Below are 24,103 nucleotides of genomic sequence, written 5' to 3' on the forward strand. Positions count from 1 at the left end.
ACTGAATAAGTTATCGTATATCTATTAAAAATGATGAACAAACTGATTTTAGAAAGATCTAGATTTACATGAACTGATGATAAATGAAACAAGCAGAACCAAGAAAACACTGTACACAGTAACAGCAAGATTGGGCAATGATTAATTATGAAAGACTTGGTTCTTCTTAGTGGTTCAGTGATCCAAGGCAATCCCAATAAATTTTGGATGAAAAACTCCTTCCACATTCAGAAAGAGAACTATGGAGACAATGTAAATCAACACATGCTATTTTTTTTCCTTGTTTTTTCTTCCTCTCGTGTTTTTTCCCTTTTCTGATTTTTCTCTCCCAGCATGATTCATAAGGAAACATGAAAAAATATATACATGTATAACAAAAATGTTTGTGTTTTTTTACATGTAACTGGGGAAAATAAAAATTAAAAACAAAAACAAACTAACAAAAAGAGCTATAGTGGTAGAGAGTGGGCCTATGTCCCTACCATACCAGTGTTATCCTGGGACTCTGAGAGTCAGGTAGTAACCAAATGGCCATGACCATCCCCTTTCTGGAAAATCCTTTTGACCTGCCTGCATGAAGGCAGATTAAGGCAAGTGAGCTAAACTCAAAGAGGGAAAAAAAACCCTTAAATCACCTTTATGAGCCCTCCTCCCCCTTGGGGACTCCTCAGAGTGCTGGTTATGAAGTCTTTGTATGGGGCATATCATACATAGATTACACTGGACCAAGATATTTGTGTAGCATAGATAAACTTCTTCCTATCTTGCCCTACTCCAATCCATAACATTAAAAACATACATTTTTCACTTAAAAGAATAAGTCATTTCATTTGACAGATCTGGCAGTGGAAGTAGCAGCAAAAACAAAGCAAAACAAACAAACAAACAAAAAAACCCCACCAAGCTTCATAGTTATGGATCCCAATGAATATAATTGAAGCTCTTCTTTCTTTAGGGGTTGATTATCAAAATTAAAGTATTTTTCAGCTTCACAGCCAGTGGCTACATAGCCAGCATTCCCTTTACTTTGCTAAAAAGGCAATGAAATTCTCTCACCTATCATTATATACAGTATAACTATGCTTTTTTTTTTTTATAGCAAACCTATTGTTAGCTCCTTACTTTCTTCCCAATTAAAAAAAAAAAAAAAGCACAAAAAAAAACCAAAACCCTAACCCTCTAACAAATATACATAGTTAAGCAAAATATTTCCATGTTGGCCATTCTAAAAATGTAAATCTCATTTTGCACCTTGAGTCCATCACTAAAACAGAAAATTTGCATAAAGCTCTGATTCCATTTCTAGTTCCCCCTTCTCAATCTTTTATCTCTTGGACCTAGAAACCCCTTTAAAAACACACACACACACACACACACACACACACGCACACACACACTGGGAGAAGATGCTATCAGGGAGAGATATGCCTTATAGTGAGATTAGTCTTGAAAAGGATTCAGCAAAAATCATAAGCACATTTTTTATAGGGGAAATAGAACCTTGGGGTTTATCAGGGGAGGAGAGGAAATAAAAGCAGGAACAAGAATGTATATTGAGTTGTTGAAACTGTCTTAAAAGATATTCTGGGAAAACTTGTTTCCTATAAGAGTTTAACAATCTCAGAAGTTCCCATCATAGATTATCTTAGAAATGCTAATTGAGACAGTCTGGGCACATCATGGCTGCCTTAACTATGGTTAAAAAAAAGACAGTCTGGGACACTAAGTTCCTAAGACGAGCATTTTAGCATTTCCCAAAAAAGGGGAGAGAATAAACCGGTTTCAGGATTCACGTCACTTCCACACGATTACAACTCCTTTAACTCCTATAATCTTTAGCTTTCTTTAAGTCTCAAATTCAGCAATAGTTATGCACAAGGGCCTTCTTGATCTTTCCAACTGCTTGTGCCTCTCTTCCCCCAAATTACCTGATTTCTATTTTGCTCTTTTGTTTTTAAATTTATGAAGTAGGTGCTTTTTGCCAATTCCAATAGACATGTGATAGAGCCATCTGCATCCAGAGGGAAGACTGAGACTGTGGGACTGAGTGTGGTTCACAACATGGCATTTTCACCTTTTCTGTTGTTTGCTTGCTTTGTTTTATTTTTTCCTTTTTGATCTGATTTTTTATTTGTGCAGCATGATAATTATGGAATTATGTATAGAAGAATTGTATATATGTTTTAATATATATTGGATTACTTGTCTAGGGGAGGGAGTGAGGAAGAGAAAAAAATTTGGAGCACAAGGTTTTGCAAAGAGGAAATGTTGAAAACTATCTTTCCACTTTGAAAATAAAAAGCTATTTTAAAAAATAAGTGCCTTTCTCTTCTCCTCTTCCCCTAACTTAGCAGCTGCCATCTCAGTAGACCAATCCATGCTGAAACTTTGGAAGCTAACCTCTGGCAAAAAATAACATTTGCTGAGAGTCTCCTGATGGGCTGCCATTCCTAGGAAGAGGAATGTTAACTTCTCATTGAGCTGTTCTTGGCTGTAGCCTTCCAAATGTCAGGGGCTGTTGCTCCCTATGTAAAATAGGGACTCAACTAGCTAGATTCATAATAGGGTTGGAGAGAGACTAACATATAGAGGCAACCAGTTTAGCTGTGGGTCACCAGGTTGGCCACCTGCACCATTCCCTGATATGTGACTGCCATTGCTACAATATCTTCAAGTTTTTCAGTTATCACAAGGCTGATGCTAAAGATGGTGGTAGGCAACTTTGGAGATAGTCTTTGTAATGTTTTTCTTACTAATTCAATTGTAATGCTCACTTACTGCTAACTAAATGTAAGCATTTTATTTTTTGTCACTGATTGGATAAAATCATATTGAACTGTTACTAATTTTCATAAACAATATGCCTCAGTGATGTTTAACAGGTGACCACTTTCCTTTTTAGCTATTTCATGCTAGAATCTCTTCAATAGTGGGAAACCAAAAGATTCCACTTTCCTTTTTATTTAACTCCACTTGATATGAAGAAATGGAAACTGAAAGGGAGAATTATTAATAGATGAAGTAGAACTAGTACTGGGTTAGAAAAACCCAGCTAAAATGAAAGGCAACCTCCATGTGGAACTTGGACCAACTTTTTTTTGAAACCTCCAGACACATGGCATGAAGGCAAGATCTTGGGTAATCCAGTTCTTCTAAACATTCTTTTTAATCCTGTCCCCTCTTCTCACTTTGTGCTTCCCTTGGGTTGGGGCACCAAATCCAAGATGGAATGTGAGAGCAGTAGTGTACCAAGTATCAAGCTTATGTAGGCATTTCAAAGATCTTTGCCTTTTCTTACCCTGATCCAAAAAGTCTGACGAAGACCATCCCTTCTTTTGCTGAAAATAGATGTCATTATTTCATTTTACTTCTTGATCACATAACTGGAAGTGGATCGTATGCATTTAATATGATAAAAATAGAATTTTACAAATATTGTTGAGAAACCAATATTCACAAAATAATGTTGATGAATCTCTGTCTGAGGCTTTATTTTAATCTTCATTTTTTCTTTTCGCGGCTCTTTTTTCCTTCATTCCTAGGAACAAAAAAACAAAACAAAACAAAACAAAACAAAACAAAACAAAACAAAACAAAAACCTCTTATTTCTTGTGGTCTCTAAGAGGATATTGCCTTTTTATTTTCTGATCAGACCACATACGTGGAAACTCACTGAATATACCCATTATTAAGAATTTACCTTCCCTCTTGGGTGAAAATTTCATCCTCATCAGAGGAGTCTTGGTCACGTAGCTTTTGGGCCATGTTCTTTTTGCGTGTGGCATCTAGTGGCCGATACATATCCTTCAGCCAGAGGGGCTTTCCTTTTTTGTAGACATCCCCATCCTAGAAGATACAATAGACTTCACTTTGTATGAAGGTTTTCCTTGCTGGTAGTCCTTGCTAGAGTCAATAAATACTCAAGCTTACCTCTTCGAGACTTTTTCTGGAAGACTTCTTATGGAAAGATGTTAAAAATCTCCTTGAAAAAGTACAAAATGGTTAGCAATTCATATAATCTTTTAGTAATTCAGTCTTGTAACTTGTTGGGCAAGTGTCACTATTATTACAAGATAATATACAAAGATAGTACTTTGAGAGGAGCATCATGAAAACAAGTACAATGCAGAGAGGGGACCTGAAGTACTGGTTACCTGGCTTCTGGTCTAGGATCTCCTGAAGGTCACCAAAGTAAACCTTACATAGTACCCATTTCAGACAGGGCTTAAACCAAGGCCAAGTTGGATTTTCCATAGACACTGTATAAGAGTTCCTGTTAAATATAATCCAATCCAAATTGCATCTTTACTGCTACCCCCATCTGGGATGGGAAGTGGAATGCCATTTACATAGTTTTATTTTCATCAGTTCACAATCAAGTGGATGCCCGCATCCAATTAGTAACACTTTCCACAATAACGTTTGGCAGTAACAAAGAGAAACAGAAAGAGCACTGATTGTGGCTCTTCCCTCACCTGGGTTCTTATTTCAGCTCAGCTACTAATTAGCAGTTTAACTTTGAGCAAGTCACTTAACCCTTTCTGTAGGTCTGTTTTTTCAGCTGTGGAATGAAGAGGTCAAACTATACGATTCTTTAAAGCTCTGACTAAAAGAGCAGGGAATTAAAATGAAGGCTAAGATCAGCTTATCTTTTATTCAGCTGATCCTAAAACAGCCATCCCAACCCCAAAGGGTACCTTTCTCATCTTTGACAAGGTTAGCTTCTAGTTTATTTTAGTGGAGAAAACTCAGTCCATGGTTTTGTTTGATGCACTCCCCCACCCTATCCCTCTTAGACACACTGGTGGTGTTTACAAAGTCTCTGCAAGGGAGCACTGAGGGAGGGCAGACTCTTAGTAATAGTAAGACATTTAAAACTGACTGATTTTGCTATCAATTTTTTTTTTATTTTACTTTTTGAGTTTTTCTTTTTGACTTTTTTTGAATTTTGAATTTCTTTTTGAATTTGAATTTTTTTGATTTACTATCAAAATGAAGACATGAACATCTTGTCAAATTCTGAGAAGTGGGGGGGAGCATGGACAGTCTGACATTAAGCAGCCGTGAGAGATAAAGGACCATTACCAATCTTAGGTGAGGTCTGTTAGGCTGCTAAGTGATATCTATTTTTTCTTTTCTTCTGGGACCCAAGAACAGATGAAAAAGCAGAAAATAAACTAGGGATTTGGAAAGGCAAATGTGGCACCATGGTCTAATTTGAGGAAGACTGGGAATGAATCAGTTTTAAAACTGGTTTGATGTGTATTTGTAGATTTAAGTAAGTAATTTCCCTATTTGGGCTTTGATTTGCTAATCCATAAAGACACAAGAGGTTGAGCAGGCTAATTTCCAGCTCTATCATTCTATTAAAAATATTTACAAAAATCGCACAATCATCTTTTGAAAAGACAGTGATATTTACCATAAGTTGAATGAGTGTTTTGTTTCAGTTTTTGAAGTTCTTGATCTATGGGAACAAATCTGTTTCAGAAGAAAATATCATTATCAATTATTATTTGATTTTTTATAAATATTTGTTACATTGAATTTTAATTAATTTCTGATTGAATGATCTAATGATTCCTGAGAGCATGTCAATTTGTATGCCAGTAATTGTAGATAGGTTGTCTTTGCTCTCTTTGAACTTCTCTTTTTAATAACAGCACAGAATACTGAAAACAATAGTAGATTTGAAATCCAGATTCAGACAGTGGTTGTGTGACCCTGTACAAGTCAATTAACCTTGCTAAGCTGAGTTTCTTTATTAATACAATAGAAATAATTCAATACTTGTATCACCTATCTCACAGTCATGTTGCAAGGAAAGTAAACCATACATTTATTATTTCTCTTGGTTATTTTTTTAAATAGCCACTTAAAAAAATAAATAAAGCTTTGTTTTAAATTTTCCCCTTACCTATTACTCTTCTACTCCACTTTCATTGTATCCTTCCTCATAGCAAGGGAAAAAAAAACACTTTCCAAAAACATAATTCCTGCTTCTTTTTTGACACAGGTGGTAGGTGAGTTTCCTTGTTAGTTCTCAGGAGAAAGATTGATTGCCCATTCCAATTCATCAGAATTCAAATGCTTTTTCACTTAAAGCAACTCTACTCCTCCCCCTCCCAAAAGAGAACTTAATAAAATATGAACTATTATATTATCTTTCACTCTGAGCTACTGAATGAGACACATGGGATATTGTCACAGAGCACAAAATTTTAGAAGAAGCAAAAATAAATTTTAAAGTATACAATTTAAAAATTATTTAAATTACATTTTGGAAGTATTTACTTAGTAGCACAGGACAACTAGACTTTAGAGTCAACAAGAATAATTCACTAAAATTTAAAGGTGCCAGATACTGATCCCTTGTGTATTTTAGGGCTGGTATTTCAAAGTCTCTATTCTACGTCCCTACCAGTGCAGGGATCTCCCTTGGGCCTTGTGTCCCCATAAAATATCCTTTTCTAGTCAGTTGTTATATTCAAGTTGTAAAATTGATTTGACTGTGTAAGATTTAGAGATAGAGGGGACCTTGAGATCATCTCATTTTGTAATTTTGGAAATTGAGGCCCAGAGATATTAAATGCTTAAGGTGACAAGCTGTAAGTGGCAGAGTAGAATTTGAACACAAGTCTTTTCATTCCAAATTCATCAGACATCAATATTGCTAATTACATTTCTACCATATTTCATAATATGTAATTGTTAAATGTATTCAATTACCTCATATCCTCTTCATAAATTCTTTAACTGTTTTCATATTCACCAATCCAAGCTCTTATGGTTTCCTTTCTTTGTGGCTTAAGCCACTTCAACAGCAATGCACTACAATTTAGGACTCTTCATCTCCTTAAATTTCTACTTGAATAATTCTCAGGTGTGGAGAATCACTACCATTCAAATTTCTTGCCATACCAGTTGTTATAGAAGAGCTCTTAAGACAAGTTTTCTTTACAAAGCCTCAGCTGGATTATTATTCACCATGACTTCTATTTTTCTCATTTTTTTTCATTTATCCTCCTGTTTAATATCTGTTTCATTTCCCACAGTGACACTACAGACCATCCTCTTTTGTATCTTTTTACTAAGATCAAATCTATCAATGAGCTACTTGAACTCCATCACTTCTCCAACTTTCTCATCTTTTTCCAATCTGATTTGAACTTTCTCTTTACTCTCTTAAAAGGCAGCTCTACTAGCCTTTGACATCAAAATGATCTGCAGAATCAGAATCTCCTTTTGGATACTGTTTATTCCAAAAAGGAAGACTAGAATGATGGCAATGTTGGAGAGGAGGAGGGATCAGAAAATCAGAAGCCCTCACAGCAGATTGAATATGGGGATTGGATGAGGGAGGTGCAGCTAGCAATGAGACATACTGAGCACTCCAGGATGACCCCTAGATTGAGAGCCCGAGGGACTGGGGAGATGCTGCTGCTCTCTATAGTAAGGGAAGGTAAAAATGGGGTGGGGAGAGTGTTTATGGAGCAATAAGTGAATTGAGTTGAGGATAATTCAGATTCTAAAGTGGCAAACTTGGGTAACTAGAACAATGATGGTGCCCTCCACAGAAATAAGGGATTTAGGGGAAAAAATGTGGATTTATTTAGGATAAAAATCAGTTAACAAGCATTTATCAAGTACCTACTATGTGCCAGGTAGTGGAAGGTACATGGACCAAAATGAAGTGATTCTAGCCTTCAAGGATCCTACCTTATATCAGAAAGATAAATTTAGTTTTAGGCGTATTTAGTTTGAGGTGCCTCTGGGACATCCCTGTGAAGATGTCCAATAGACAGATGAAAATAAAGAATTGAAACACAGTAAAGAACTGGGAGCTGGATACGTGGATTTTGGAGTTAGCATGAAAATGGTAGTGGAATTCATGGAAGCTTATGAGATAGGGGTGTGTATACAGGTATTCAGGGAAGACTAGTGCCTCGGGCATGAGGGGTGGTTGACACTTTTCAGGGTTGCTTTTCACTTTTGGTGTCCATGTGATTCACCCCACTGTCACCTGGGACTCCAAGAAATTATACTATGTACAGATAATGAGTTCTCCTTGGACATCTTTAGCTTAATATGTCTATTAGACATCCAGTTTGAAACATGTGAAAGGCAGTTGTATAGAAATATTGGGTCAGAGTAAGTGGATTTTAAAACTTATCAGCATAGGGTGTGGATTTAACCACCAGGGCTCATCCCAGGAAAGTCCTGGCTGCTGTCACCTCTCTTCCTGTGCTTGACTTTAGTATGTGATCTTGAGAATATTGAGATAATCCTGGAACGCTTTCAAGTGCTGGCAGCAAGGGCAGCCTCTTCACAGAGTGATTGTGATGTGGCTGATGACTCAGCACCAAGTGATGTGCTTTAGGAGAAACATCAAATATTAGATGTGAAGAATTCACATTGGGTATTCTCTTTGGTAAAAGATAGGTTTATTTAGGAGAAGTTACAAAATGATAGAGTGGGAGACCATATGCAAGGGGCTTTATGGAAAGGGCAAGTTCATTAGTGGAGTTTATCATTTACCAGGAGAAAGGAAATATCTTGAGCTGGAAAGGAAATATCCTGAGCTGGCAGGGTAGATTCTGAAAGGGCCTTAGCACCCTAAAAGAGTTAGTTGGCTGTAAGGAGGAGAACTGGGATCAGGAGAAGAGACATCTTGTGGTGGACCCACCCAAAGGAGTGCAGTAAACATGGCACAAGCCATAAGTAGATTTATAGGGAAAATTTAGCCTCAGGGTTCTGACTGGATTTCTGACTGGATTACTTCCACAGAGGGTGTAGCCATGAAATTAAACTGATCTCAATCAGAGTCTTCTTCCTGCCTGGCCTAGGGATCAATTTTATTAGTTCCACTGTTTCTCCCTGCTTGCTTCCCTGGGACTTAGCTGCACTTGTAGCAGCAACAGTAGGATCAGTCTTTTGACAAAGAAAAACAGTGGATTCTGAGGCTGCCAGAATGAAATTCCAGGCAACATTTGAAATGGTTAATTCACATCACTGTGCAAACTATTTTAAGTCCCAAGAAGGCTTGAATATGCATCTCCCAGCGGACTCTACTGTCAGTACTAAGTTACTGCATTCTGTTTTCCTCCTACAAAGAGATTGGTGGACATTCCTCTTCTTGTGTGACTTTGGGCAGGTCCCTGATTCTTATGGGTCTCAGTTACCTCATCTATACATTGAACAGGCTAGATCCTTCATATCCTTATCTGTGAAATGGGGATAATATTGTACCTCCTTAAAAATTATGTCTGTGCTTGGAGTGCTCTGTCAGTGCTAAAATTATTCTCCATTATACTGGGCTATTAATGGCATGTTAATGGCAGGAATGAGGAATAAAGGGAATGTGGTGGAGTTTCCAGCTTCTCCCCACATGCCAAATTTTAGGGAGCTGAGTTAAGTATATTGCCTCAGACCCATATAGTCTCCTTTTTGTTGGAATGTAATCCACCTCTCTCTAGGTTTGTTTGTTTATTTTCAGAGGAGGAGAGTGATCTAAGTTGACAGTTAGGGACTTAGCAGAATTAAAGGTTTTTTGGTTCTGTTTTGTTTTGTTTTAACTCTAAGTCAGACAGAGGCCAGGCACTAGAACATTAATCCTGTTAGCAGGAGGAGGTAAATTCAAAGACAGATTAAATGTATTTTGATTCTATCAACCAAAAAGCAAATGTTAATCAGCTAAAATATGACAGATATTGAGCTAGGCACTGTGGGGTTACAAATACAAAAGAACAACAAAACATTCTTCATCCTTAAGGAATTTTTTGATGAATACAACATGTACATATATAAGTATATATGCATGCATGCAAAATTAAAACAAAGTAATTTCAGGGGCAGTGTTATTTTCAGGAACAGCAGTAAGAACCACCTAGTTTGAAGATATCCAAGCCAGAATATCCAGTTCTCAGATCAGCAACTGAGGCTTCTCAATCTTGCTCAGTAGACCAGTTGTGAGGTCTCTAGTCCCTGTGCAAAAGGCAAACCCTAATCCTAATAACAGGAAAACTGCTGTGACTAAGCCAGGCGGGCCCCAGTACAATGGCAAACCACAAGCACCTGAAGCCTGGGAATGAAAAGCCCAATGACCAGGCCCCCTGTGACCCAGGAGCAGAGCTCAACTCCCAAAGCCATGAAATAGGCTAAAATAAATGAATAAGAAGAGAAAAGAACTATGGCAACAGAGTAGATGAAAACAGACTCAGAAGAGGACAAAAATATCAAAATGCTTCTGTATGAGGCCACAAAAGGGAATATGAATTAGTCTCAAGCCCAAAAAATCTACTTGGAAGAGCTCAAAAAGGATTTTAAAAAATCAAGAGAGGCAAAAGAAAAAATTGGGAGAAGAAAGGAAAGTTATGCAGGAGAATAAAAGAGTCAACAGCTTGGAAAAAGCACAAAAATTGACTGAAGAAAACAACTCCTTAAAAAATAAAATTGGCTAAATGGAAAAGAAGATACAAAAGCTAACTGAAGAAAACAATTTCTTTAAAAATTATAATTGGGCAAGTAAAAGCTAATGACTCAATGAAACATCAAGAATAAATCAAAACAATGAAAAAATAGAAGAAAATGTAAAATACCTCATTGGAAAAACAAGTGACCTGGAAAGTAGATTCAGTAGAGGTAATTTAAGAATTATTGGTCTATTGAATCAAAAAAAAGAGCCTGGAGAGGTTTTTTTTTTTTTTTTTTTTTAATTAATAAGGAAAACTTCCCTGATAATCCTTAAATCAGAGGGTAAAATAGGTATCAAAAGGATTCACCAATCACCTCCTGAAAGAGATCCCCAAATGAAAACGCCAAGGAATGTTTTAACCAAATTCCAAAATTATCAAGCAAAGGAGAAAATATTCCAAAACAGCCAGAAAAAAACAATTCAAATATCCAAAGTCCTGCTACATGCAGGATTATACAAAGGGAAATAGGAGGACAAAGGGGAAAGAAAAGGGAGGTTAATAGAAGAGAGGGCAGATTGAGGGAGGTGGTAGTTAAAAGCAAATCACTAGTATGGAAGGACAGGATGAAAAGAGAGAGAAAAGTATAAACGGGAAAATAGGATGGAGGGAAATATACAGTAGTAATAGCTGAATGTGAATGGGGTGAACTCTCCCATAAAACAAAAATGAATAATAAAGTGGATTAAAAACCAAAAAAACCAGAATCCTTTATCCTGTAATATGTTGTTTACAAGAAACACATTTGAAGCAGAAAGATACACATAGTGTAAAGGCAAAAAACTGGAATAGAACATATTATTCTTTTACTGAATTAAAAACAGACAAAACAAAAGCAAAAATAGATCTAATTAAAAAAGATAAGGGAGGAAAACAACATCTTGCCAAAAAGGACCATAGACAATGAAGAAATAGCAATACTCAACATATATGCATCAAGTGGTATAGCATCCATATTCTTAGAGGAGATGGTAAGTTACAGGAAGAAATAGCATAACAATACTGGTGGGGTACTTCCACCTCTCCTCAGAATTAGATAAATCTAACTACAGAATAAACAAGAAAGCTCTTATTGGAACAAACAAAGGGATTAAGGCGATAAATAAAATTTTAGAAAAATTAGATATGGCAGTCCTCTAGAAAAAACTGAATGGGAATAGAAAGATATATATATTTTCACGGTAGTAGATGGCATGATTAGTGCATAAAATTCTCACAACAGAATTCAGAAAGGCAGAAATATTAAATGCATCCCTTTCAGATTATGATACAATAAAAATTACATGTAATAAAAAGCAATAGAAAGATAGACTAAGAACTAATTGGAAACTAAATAATGTAATCCTAAAGAATTAGTGGGTCAAACAACAAATAGTAGAAATAGCCAAAAATTTCATTAGAGACAATAACAATGAGACAACACACCAAACCTTATGAAATGCAGTCAAAGCAGTTCTTAAGGGAAATTTTATATCTCTAAATGCTTACATGAATAAAATAAGAGAAAGAGGAGATCAATGAAATGGGCCTGCAACTAAAAAAAGCTAGAAAAAGAAGAAATTTTAAAATTCCCAATTGAGCACTAAAAGAGCTCATTTTATGAAAACACTTATAAAATATGCACAAATCTTAAGAAATGATGAGTAGGCTGATTTCAGAAAAGTCTGGAAAGACTTACATGAACTGATGATTAGTGAAGTGAGAACCAGGAAACATTGTATACAGTAACAGCAAGATTATGTAATGATCAACTATGATGGCCATGATTCTTCTCATCAATGTGATGATCTAAGACAATTCCAATAGACTTGAGATGGAAAATGCCATCTGCATCCAGAGAGAGAATTATGGAGACTGAATGCAAATTAAAGTGTACTATTGCACTTTTAAATTTTTGTTTATTTTTCTTTCTTGTGCTTTTCCCCTTTTCTGATTTTTCTTTCATGCATGAATAAAATGGAAATATGTTTAAAATGATTTTACATGTGTAACATATCAGATTGCGTGCTATCTTGGGGAGGAGAGAGAGGTAATGGAAAGAGGGAGAAAAGAAAAATTGGAACTGAAAATCTTACAAAAATGAGTGTTGAAAAATAAAATACTATTAAAATCGATAAATCTGATTAATTTGATTAGAAAAAAAGAAAAGAAAACTCAAATTACTAATATCAAAAATGAAAAGGGCAAATTTAGTAATTTATCACTAAGATAATACATTATGATGAGGTGGGTTTTATACCAGGAATGTAAGGCTTGTTCAGTATTAAGAAACCTATCAGTGTAATTGAACAGATCAATAAGAAAACTAACAAAATCACATAATTATTTCAATAGATACAGAAAAAACTTTTGACAAAATACAACACTCATTCCTATTAAAAACACTAGAGAACATAGGAATTAATGGAATTTTCTTTAAGATGATACGCATTATCTATCTAAAACCATTAGCAAGTGTTATATATAATAAGGATAAGTTAAAAGCTTTTCCAAAAAGATGAGTGGTGAAACAAAGATGCCCATATTATCACTGCTATTATTCAATACTGTACTATAAATAATAACTTTAGCAATAAGAGAATCAACTAAAAAACTACTTGAAATAACAATTTCAACAAAGTTTCAGAAATTATATAAAACCACATAAAACATCGATAGTTCTATATATTACCTATGAAGTCTGGAAGTAAGAGACAGAAAAATTCCATTTAAAATAACAATAAACAATATTACCCAAGAACTATATAGACAAAATTACAAAGCACTTTTCATACAACAAAGCAACTGGAAAAATATCAGTTATTCAGGGGTAGGCCAAACTTAAATAATAATATTGACAATTTTACTTAAATTAATTTACTTATTCAATGCCACACTAATCAAATTACCAGATATTATTTTATGGAGCTAGAAAAAATAATAACAAGGTTCATCTGGAAGTACAAAAGGCCAAAATCAAGGGAATTAATTTTTTAAAATTCAAAGGAAGGTGGCCTAGCTATACCAAATCTATAACTATATTATAAAACAGCAAGACTCTCTTTGGTACTGACTAAAATAAAGAGTGGTAGATCAATAGAATAAGAGTGATAGATCAATAGACTAAGTTAAGTACACAAGAAATAATAATAGATGTCCATATTAATCTACTATTTGATAAATACCCAAACTCCAGCTTCTGGGATAAAACTCAACAAAAATTTTTGGGAAAACTGGAAAATAGTATAGCAGAAACTAGGTATGGACGAATAAGTCACACCATATACCAAGATAAAGTTGAAATGGGTGCATGATTTAGACATTAAAGGAAAATTAGAAGAGAAAGGAATAGTTTATGTGCCAGATCTATGGAGAAGGGAAGAATTTATGTCAAACAAGAGATAGAAAATATTGTGAAATGAAAAATGGATAATTTTGATTACTTTAAATAAAAAAAAGTTTTGCACAAACAAAACCATTGCAACCAAGATTAGAAGGAAAGCAGAAATGTAGGAAACAATTTTTACAGTCAGTGTTTCTGATAAAAGTCTAATTTCTCAAATATATAGAGAGAACAGAGTCAAATTTTTAAGAATACAAGCCATTCTCCAACTGACAAATGATTAAAGGATATGAACAAGCAGTTTTCAGATGAAGAAATTAAAGCTATTGATTTATGAAAAAAAGTGGTAAATCACTATTGATTAAGGTAATACAAATTAAAACAACTCTGGGGTCATATTATCAGACTGGCTAATATGACAAAAAATGAAAATGATAAATGTTGAAGATATAGGAAAATGGCAATACTAATGCATTGCTGGAAAAGTTGTGAACTGATCTAACCATTCTGGAGAGCAATTTGGAATTATATCCAAATGGCCATCAAACTGTGCATACCCTTCCAAAGGAAGAGGATCTATGTGTACAAGAATATTTATACCAGCTCTTTTTGTGGTAGCAAGGAATTGGAAATTGAGGAATGCCTATTAATTGAGGATTGGCTGAACAAGTTGTAGTATATGAATATAATATGATATGAATATAGAAATGATGAGCAGGGGGATTTCAAAAAAACCTGTAAAGACTAATATGAACTGATGCTGAGTGAAGTGAACAGAATCAGGGGAACATTGTTATACAATAACATCATGTATTATGTGATAATCAACTATTCAGTAATGCAATGTTCCAAGACAATTAATTCCAAAGGACTAGTGATGGAAAATGCCAACTACATTCAGAAAAAGAATTATGGATGTAGATTGAAGCACACTATTTTCACTTTGCTGTCTTTGTGCATTTTTCCTTTTGTTCTGAGTTTTCTTCACAACATGGAAATGCATTTAACATGATTGTACATAATGAGTATCAGATTGCTTCCTGTCTTGGGGAAAAAGGGAAAAAAAATTGGAACTTAAGATCTTATAAAGATGAATGTTGAAAACTATCTTTACTCTATTTGGAAAAAAAAATAAAGTACTGTTAAATAAAAAATAATTGGCAAAAGCTACAAGTCAGGTATTGATTTATTGTTTTATTGATTGTCTAGATTTAAGAAATTGATCAAATGTTCAAAAAATGCAGTTAATATTTTAAAAGTATGGTATGGGTACTTTTTTTTTTCCTTCTGGAAAGCTGGTTGCTATTTATTAGTACATCTCTGCTTGGTTGCTACTTTAATTACTGGTTTCAGATATAAAAACAGTCAGCCCAATTAGGGTAGGTGGTACTTTCTCCCCCTACATGATCTTAGTTACTTCAAACCTAAGTAATAGAATTTTCTAATTTCTCCACTATTCTAGTAGCATATTTCAAGACACATTACATGACTCTTACTCAAACTTTATTTGAAGGAAGGCTTATAAATTTAAGTGATCACAATTTACTCATACACAGAGGTTATTTCTGCTAGAAATTCTGTGCTGAAGTTTATAATTACATTGGTCTTATCAGTGAGGCCTAGTAAGAGAAAGGTAGACCTCAAAGGCATGAAAATCATTATCATGATAAAGACCGACCTCTTGGTCATAGTGAAGCCCTACTCTGGAAAAACTATGACTTCCAATCATTCAGATTCCCAAATCTAAGGCAAGAGGAACAAAAATTTTCCAGAAAAGCTTCAGGAGATGCCAGCAAAAAAGGAGTTACCTTAGCAATTCTGAGGGGATATCACAAGTATAGGGGAATTGTATGTGAAGACTTGGGCACAAACCCAGGATGATCTATCTTTCTGGTTGATGTCACCTCAAGTGCCAATTGACCCTCTTCCTCCATCAGCTTCACCCCCTGCTTCAGAGCTGGCTTTGGTGGCCTTGGCTTCTGGTTTCCCCACTTCTTCCTTTCTTTTGAAGCCTTTCCTCAGGTTGCTTTGACCTAATCCCTTCCCACAGAAATGCTAACCTTTAGAAACTGAACACCCCTTTTAGCCTTGGTGGATTCTTGCTTTTATTCTAAAAGAGTAAAAAACCATGTCCAAAGTCCTGGAATAAACAACTGGCATCTAGAGATTCCCAATTCTCCCTAGGTACAGGAAAATATGAATGTCCATACCAACTTTGATTTCTAGTGACTGGGTTCTAAATCATTATAAACACAGTATATATTTTGGAAATTGAGTAAAATGCTTTTCTTACCTCAATGAGACAAATCACAGCAATAATGATCATTACCACTACTGTCACTGAGATGGCCAAGAGAAGTTTGTTGTTATAGCCAAATCCTGTAGTGTCTTTTGTCATCTATGAAAAAAAGAGCACTTTTCAAAAAACCAAATGAAACAAAAAGTGAAAGACAGTTTCAAAAAATATGTATGTACACATATATTGGAAACTATCCAAATTGCCTCCTAGATCATCTAGTTATATGCAATACATATACTGCTTATATTTGTTACTTTTAATTATTTGCTCTAGGATTAATATTCAAATTTTGTAAATGAGCAAACTAAAGCACTCACTGGCTTTTTCAGGGTTATTGGGCTCTATAAAATCAAAGGACTGGATTATATCCTAATTGTCCTAATTCTTACATTTAAATAATTCTAATTCACAGCCATGACTACCTACTTGATCTTTTAATCAACTCCAGCTGTCTTAGAACTCTATTTTTAAAAATTAATTATTTTTGAAATATAGGTATCTCCATTTCTGAAGACAGATTTACCTCATCTTTTTGCAGCTGGCCTAGGGCCTTTTGCAGGTCAGTGCTGTCACTGAGGTCTGTCTCATCTATCCAGAGGTTGGAATCCTGATGCTCAAGTTTCTGTTCCATCTTTTCTTGCTCACTGAGCAGTTTCATCAAGAGACCCGTTTTTGAGATGAGCTTGGTACAGGCCAGTTGCATCTTACGCCCCACACAATCCTTTTGTAAAGTTCCGGCAACGTGGGAAATGAGGTTCCTCATTGCTTCATTGGGAATTAGAGGTTGTAACCGTTGGTTCAGTTCCATTTCAAACGATTCTGGTGAAGCAGAAAAATTAGAAGAGTTGCGGCCCTTTGATTTGGGTAGAAATTTATCCTTCCCTTTATATTTCCAGTGGGTTTTGTTGATTGGTTGAACAGCTGACAAAGAACTATCTAAAATGACTTCTTCCTCCTGTCTGGAAGCGGCAGTAGTCTTTTCTGAAGGAGTCTTTATTGTAGGGTATCTTTCAGAAGCCTTTGCTGGGATACTCCCTTTCAAAGTCTTGGCTGACATTCTGCTTTCTGAAGCAAGTGAAACCACCTTTGTAGAAGGATTATTTATAAGGCTTCTCGGCTCTGTGTAAACAGGGTTTTTATGTAACCATCTATTTTGTGAAAGTTTATTTTTTACCTTCTGGCTCTGCTTAGTCTTGGGGAATACATTGGCTATACGGGATTTTGTTTTATGAAAAATATGATTTTTATTAGAAGGTAAGACTACACTGTGGTCTTTTTGAAATGCTGTGCCAATTCCATGTTTTTCTTTTTGTGCCTTATACTTAGGCCTTTTATTTGCATTTTTTGAAGTAGTAATTGAATGTGTTAAACCATCCGATTTGCTCCTGTCCTCCAATGTTGCTGCCAGGGGATTGGCAGTTGAAAGAGAGCCTACACGGGGGTGCCAGCCTTGATTTCGTAGCCTTTTCACAATTTGCCCCAAAACTCTTGTCCTTCCTTTGGCAATGTTTTTCAGAGAGGATCTGACACTTTCCTGTTTTCCCTGCACCCTTTTGTGGTAAGTACCTTCTGAATGCTTTTTTTCCTTGCTCTTCTCACTGCTCCTGACTTTCCCTATTTCCACTAGCTTCATCTTTGTGCAAAACTGTCCCTTGCAGGCATCCACTCCCCTATCTACTGCCTTTCTTTCACTGCTGGCTGGGGGCTGGCTGCATTTTCCAGACACTTCATCACATTTCTTGCTTCTTTCCAGGGTGAAGGTTTTCCATTTCTTTCGAAGTACTGGATATTTAGCTTTGACATGTTTTTCATGCTTGTTTTTAATATAATACATTTTTTCTCGAAGATAGGTTTCTAGCAAATTTGTCACAAAATAAAGTTTCCTCAATTGAATTTCATCAGACAAATTGATCTGTATTGGATCAAACGAGGCCCACGATGTTTGAGTTGTTGAAGAACTTGAAGTTTTTTCTCCATTTCGCAAATGGGTGTTAAGTGTCTTAATAAATGGGAGTAATTTCAATTCTATATTTTTGACTTTACCCTTTGGGAGGTTTGGCAACAAATACTTTGCTGCTGCATCAAGAAGATCGATTTCACCATTAGAACTTAATTTTTCAGTTAGCAAAGGTAAAGAATAGATACCACTATCTATATACACTTTCTCAGGCTGTAGGTTTAGTTCAATACTTGAATTCTTTGTTCTGGATTGCAATGTATTTGTGAACTGTCTTTGTATATCTTCTATGGATTCTTTTTGATCTGTCAAGAATTAAGAGACCAATTTATGTAATGGAAGGCTAGTGCATAAATTTGGAGTTCAAAACTAAAATATGAGAAAAAAAAAGGAATGTTAATAATTGTTTTCACACATAATTGAAAGAAAAGTTAAGCAAACAAAATAAAAAGGCCACTGCCTGCATAATCTTGATTGGTGAGGGCAGAGAACTCCATTTACTCTATCAGGTGAATTAGAAGACAATAATAATTTCTACTTTGAGACTCCTTTTAGCCTTTAGACTCCCAACTTTTGCAGGATTTACCCTTTAACAGCTCACATTTTAAAAGCTAACTTTAAACTGGGTGGAGGTTTTGGCAGATATATATTTAAAGACCTTCTTCAGAGAAAGGAATATTCCTTCTGAAAGAGAAAAAGGGAAACTGTGTTCATTTTTGGATACTCCAGTTTAAGACATTTATCATTCAAAGGGAGGCAACCAGAATTTTGAATAGTTATAGTGTATAATATATGAAGATCATTCAAAGGAAACAAGAGATATTTAGCCCAGGGAAGAAAACATTAATAAAGAAGATAGCTGTTTTGAAGTATTTGAAAGGTGATTATAAGGAAAAGAGTATATTTGTGTCATTTGACTCCAATAGCTAGAACTAGGACCAAAAAGTAGAAGTTGCAAAGAGGCAAATTTATCAGTAGCAGAAGTGGTCTGAGTAGAATTCAGTCTTTTTGTCTAAGAATGGTAAAATCGTAGTCTCATACCCAGCCCCTCAGAATAGATCCACCTATCATTGTAATAGAAATTCTGTCATTGTTAACCAATCAGAATTGATTTTTGTCTAGCAGTAATACACAATCTTCAAAGAATATATAAATATTGAGACTGGGTAGGCAGGAAACTTTGTCTTTGCCTGGGAAAGTGCCAGTGAACTCAATTAATAAAGTGATTATTAATTACCCAGACATTATGATTCTTGGACTTTTTATTTCTCACATCAGGTACTATGGGTACAAAGATATAAATGACACAGTTCTTCTATAGCATGAATGACACATAAAAATAAGTTAAGGCATAAGTGATGAGGCAAAAGAAATATTCAAAATGTTTTTAGAATAACTCAGAAGGCAAGAACACTTTTCACTCAGAAAGACCAACATGGAGAAAGTAGTACTTGAACTTCCCAGTATTAAGTATTCTCCTTGAGGATAGGGATTATATCTTTCTTTCCTTTTTTTTTTTTTTTAATTCACATCACCTAGCACAATATTTTGTATGTACTAAGTACTTAATAAATATTGGTTGAATTTCAATTTTATTTAATTAAACTAAATCTAAAACAGAGGGTTTTATCCTGGGGTTCATGAGCTTAAAACTTTTTGGATAGTTATTTCAATATAATTGATTTTCTTTGTAATCCTCTGTATTTTATTTTATGCATTTAAAAATGTTATTCCAAGAAAGTCTTCACTAGACTGCTAAAGTGTTTCATGGCACACAAAAATTAAGAGCTTTTGGAATTTATGAATATATAGACTTTGGTTATGGTATGTCAAATTCAGGGAACAGCTATTTACTCTGGTAAAGTATATGAAGAGCAGTCATGTGAAACAGGCTGCAAAGCAAGTTGTATACAGATTGTAGAATGCCTTAAATGTAAGGATAAGAAGCCTGAAATTTATACTAGCAAGGGTTCTTAACATGCAGTCCATGAACTTATTTTAAAAAATATATATTTTGAGCATTGTTAGAGCATTGTTCCTAGAATCAGGAGGATCTTGAATTCAAATTTGACCTCAGTCACTTGACACTTCACTAGCTGTGTGAGACCTGTGTGAGCAAGGTACTTCACCCCAATTGCTTTGCCAAAAACATTTTTTTCTTTGATAACTATTTGAATGTAATTGTTTTCTTTTATAAGCTCATATATTTATCATATATTTATACATTTTAAAACATTATTCTTTAGAGGATTCTATATACTACCAAAGGTTTCAAAAAAAAAAAAAAGTTAAGAACCTTGTCTTGGAGTTAACTGGGAGACAAGATTTTTTTTTTTAAACAAAGGAATATCATGGTCAGACCTGTGCTTTAGGAAGATTATTCTGGCAGCTGTATCACCTCAGAAAATCTGTACTCAAATATATTGTTTCCCCAAATGCTCAATAAACTCAAGTGGCCATTTTAGAAATGTTTAGAAAAGGAGACTCTTCATAGGAATACAAATAGGGTATATTATTTGATTCATTATCAGAATTTAAAATAGCAATAAATAACATTAAACAAAAAGAACATTTTCATTGCTTAATTTAAAATTTTACAGTTCAGCATCTCAGACATACCACAAAGAAAGGAGTTAGTGAAGCACTTGCTTTCACACTGTAGCTTTATTGTCTTGAAGGTACTTTCGATATTCTTTTTAAACTGACACAGGCAGCAAGCAATATTGCTAGGTAAGACTCTGAAAATAGGGGGAAAAAAAGTTAAACCATGGTAGAAATGAGATTATTAGTCCAGCAAGTCAAGATAGTTTTCTGTTAACAGAGTTCTGTAGGTTGTTAGAAAAGTGAAATATAGAGCAAGTAGTTGACCTTGAATTTGTGAGACAAATGGAGAGGGGATCAGAGATGACAGCTAACTGTGTGAAGAGTATGGTCACACTATGCAGACGGGCATAGATGGGCATAGATGTGAGGGTCACAGCTTAGAAAGGTCAGAATTTCACCCACTGTGTGCTAGACACCATGCTGAGTAATAGGAGTATGAAACAATTCTTACATTCAAGAAACTTACATTCAAATGGGGAAGACAGTAAATACTATTATAAGTATATAAACTATAAAGAGAATACAAATAAATATAGTTATATTTTGGCAGCATCAGTAGTTGGGGAAAGAGGATCAGTAAAGGCACATCCCACTATAGATATGTTTCTTGATCTGCAAATAACAAGTTTTAGTTGAAAATTCATTTATAGGTCAGTCTTCTAGATAAAAAGACAAAATTCTAGATTGGAAGAAGCTCCCTCTTGAAATCCGTCTGCCTTTAAGCAATCAGAACTATTCCTGTTTTGGAGACAATTCTTGGAACTTTTTCTAGGTATAAAATTAAATTAATTATGCTTCTGGTGCCAATATTGCTGAACCAAAAGCTCAAACTATAACACTAGACTAAAATGTCTAATTCAGGCTAGACTTATTACAAAATTTTCCATGCCAAATTATCTCTCCTATTAAGCAAATAAAAAAGAAAAACAAAGTCCTCAACACACAGCTACATTATCTAGTAAACCAATATGAACATTCTTGAAAATATGTCTCTGTTTATCAAGTTCATTACCTCTTTGTTAGGAGGATGAGTTGTGTGTTTCACCTTCATTCTTTTCAGCCCATGGTTTATCATTATACTAACCAGCATTCTGAAATCTTTCAAAGTTGTCATTGTATAAATTATAGCTCTGCTCATTTCTCTCCTCCCCCAATAGTATGTTATCTTTTTCTTTTTTTAATTTAATTTAATTTTTATTTAATAATAACTTTATATTGACAGAATCCATGCCAGGGTAATTTTTTTACAACATTATCCCTTGCACTCATTTCTGTTCCAATTTTTTCCCTCCCTCCCTTCACCCCCTCCCCTAGATGGCAAGCAGTCCTATATATATTAGATATGTTGCAGTATATCCTAGATATATGTTTGCAGAACTGAACAGTTCTCTTGTTGCACAGGGAGAATTGGATTTAGAAGGTAAAAATAACCCGGGAAGAAAAACAAAAATGCAGATAGTTCACATTCGTTTCCCAGTGTTCTTTCTTTGGGTGTAGCTGCTTTTGTCCGTCATTTATCAATTGAAACTCGTCTCTTTGTCAAAGAAATCCACTTTCATCAGAATACATCCTCATACGATATCGTTGTCGAAGTGTATAGTGATCTCCTGGTTCTGCTCATTTCACTTAGCATCAGTTCATGTAAGTCACTCCAAGCCTCTCTGTATCCATCCTGCTGGTCATTTTTTACAGATCAATAATATTCCATAACATTCATATAGTATGTTATCTTTTTCGAACTACATGTAAAGATAGTTATCAACATTTACTTTATAAGATTTTTATTTCCATTTTTTCTCCCTTTCTTCTTTCCTTCCCCATTTCCCCAAGACAGCAAGCAATCTAATATAGATTATATATGTACAATCATATTAAACATATTACCACATTAGTCATTTGTGAAAGAAGAATCAGAACAAAAGGGGAAAATCATGAGGAAAATAAAAGAAAAATGAAAATAATATGCTTTGATCTGCATTCAGACTCTGTAGTTCTTTTTTCCCACTATTACCCTGTAGATATTGCCCATTTGTTCTATAAAATATTTTGGGAGTTTGATGGTTTCCATATTGGATAAGTTAATTTAAGTACTGTAATTTTTATTATAATTGGTCTCCAATTATTTAAATCTGTATTTCTGCAAAGAACACTTTTTAGTTGAATTCATTTATTATTTAGTTGACTTTTGGAAGATGACACTCTCAAATATTTGATAACTTCTGGAGTTTTAATAGAATTTCTCTTTCTGGATGTTGCTGCTAAATTTTGTTAAATACAGGTATGTGATTTATATGGATTTGCAACTGTAATAATTATTTCAATTTATTTTTATTGATTCTTTAGGGTTCTCTATACCTTCATACCATCTATAGAAAGTGTTAATTTTGTTTCCTCTTTGTCTATGTTTGTTGCGGAATTTTTTTTTTTTTATATTGCTACAGCTTATACTCTACTATTATGGCAAATAGCAAAATTTATAGTATTCCTTATATTGAAGTAAACTTGAGTTTCTGCTATGAATCCAACTTGGTCATAATGTACACTTTTAAAAATGATAATTTGTGAACATTTAAAATTTTGCATGAATATTAGAGATATTGCTTATAGTTTTGTTTTGTCTCTCCAATCACTGAAATGATTAGTTTTATTGCTTTATGATTTGTAAAGGATGTATTTGCTGTTTTTACTTTTTTACAGTTGTTTACAATATCCCTGTACCCTAATGTTAACTTTTTGTAAAAGTTCTATTTGATGCTGAGGAATATGTATATTTTTAGCAGTTAAAATATGTTATGATTTTAGAAAATATCATAGGTCTTTAGCTTATTTCGGCATCATTTTGTTTAATCCTATATTCTCTCTTTTGTTAATCTTTGTTAGACTCATCCCCAATAGATATTAAAATCTGTCACTATTGTTTTCAGGATTCCTCAAACTTTTTAATAGGGGGCCAGTTCACTGTCCCTCAGACTGTTGGAGGGCCAGACTATAGTAAAAGCAAAAACTTTTGTTTTGTGGGCCTTTAAATAAACTTTATAGCCCTGGGTGAAGGGGATAAACGTCCTCAGTTTGAGGAATCCTGTGACTTCAATTAATGTTTTGTGAATTTAAATGCTGAGGCATTTGGCAGATATTAAGTTAAATATTGATGTTGGTTTGTTGTCTATGTTCTTTTCAGGAAAATAGAGAGGCTTTTAAATAATTTTTTTATGTTCTGAAAGTTTGTTTTCACTTTAATAGTACAATTGCAACTTCTTTTTGGAGCATGATAAATGTTTCCAGCTTCTCATTTTTATTCTCTATGTGTCTTTTAAATGTATTTGTGTTTTTTTAAAAAGTATTTTATCAAGTATATTATTTTATTGAATATTAAGTGTATTTCTTATAAGCAACAGAATATAAATAGGGATAGTTTTATCCCCTCTTTATTCTGTCTTCTTTTACTTAA

At 34.4% G+C, this 24,103-nt stretch overlaps 1 protein-coding gene across 1 annotated transcript in view; it reads right to left on the reverse strand.

The window, feature by feature from the left end:
- Window positions 1-3,242: 3,242 nt before the first annotated feature.
- Window positions 3,243-24,103, reverse strand: part of LOC127560376 (leucine-rich repeat-containing protein 37B-like) — a 63,151-nt gene continuing 42,290 nt past the window's right edge. The window contains exons 8-14 of the mRNA XM_051994900.1: window positions 20,671-20,789; window positions 16,618-18,356; window positions 16,089-16,193; window positions 5,424-5,482; window positions 3,932-3,983; window positions 3,702-3,847; window positions 3,243-3,538 (exon numbers count right to left, since the gene is read on the reverse strand). Coding sequence (XP_051850860.1) covers window positions 3,502-3,538; window positions 3,702-3,847; window positions 3,932-3,983; window positions 5,424-5,482; window positions 16,089-16,193; window positions 16,618-18,356; window positions 20,671-20,789 — 2,257 coding nt within the window. The 3' untranslated portion in view covers window positions 3,243-3,501. The remainder of the gene's footprint in view (window positions 3,539-3,701; window positions 3,848-3,931; window positions 3,984-5,423; window positions 5,483-16,088; window positions 16,194-16,617; window positions 18,357-20,670; window positions 20,790-24,103) is intronic.

Source organism: Antechinus flavipes, chromosome 4 (genome assembly GCF_016432865.1).
Source record: "Antechinus flavipes isolate AdamAnt ecotype Samford, QLD, Australia chromosome 4, AdamAnt_v2, whole genome shotgun sequence".
Classification (NCBI taxonomy): Eukaryota; Metazoa; Chordata; class Mammalia; order Dasyuromorphia; family Dasyuridae; genus Antechinus; species Antechinus flavipes.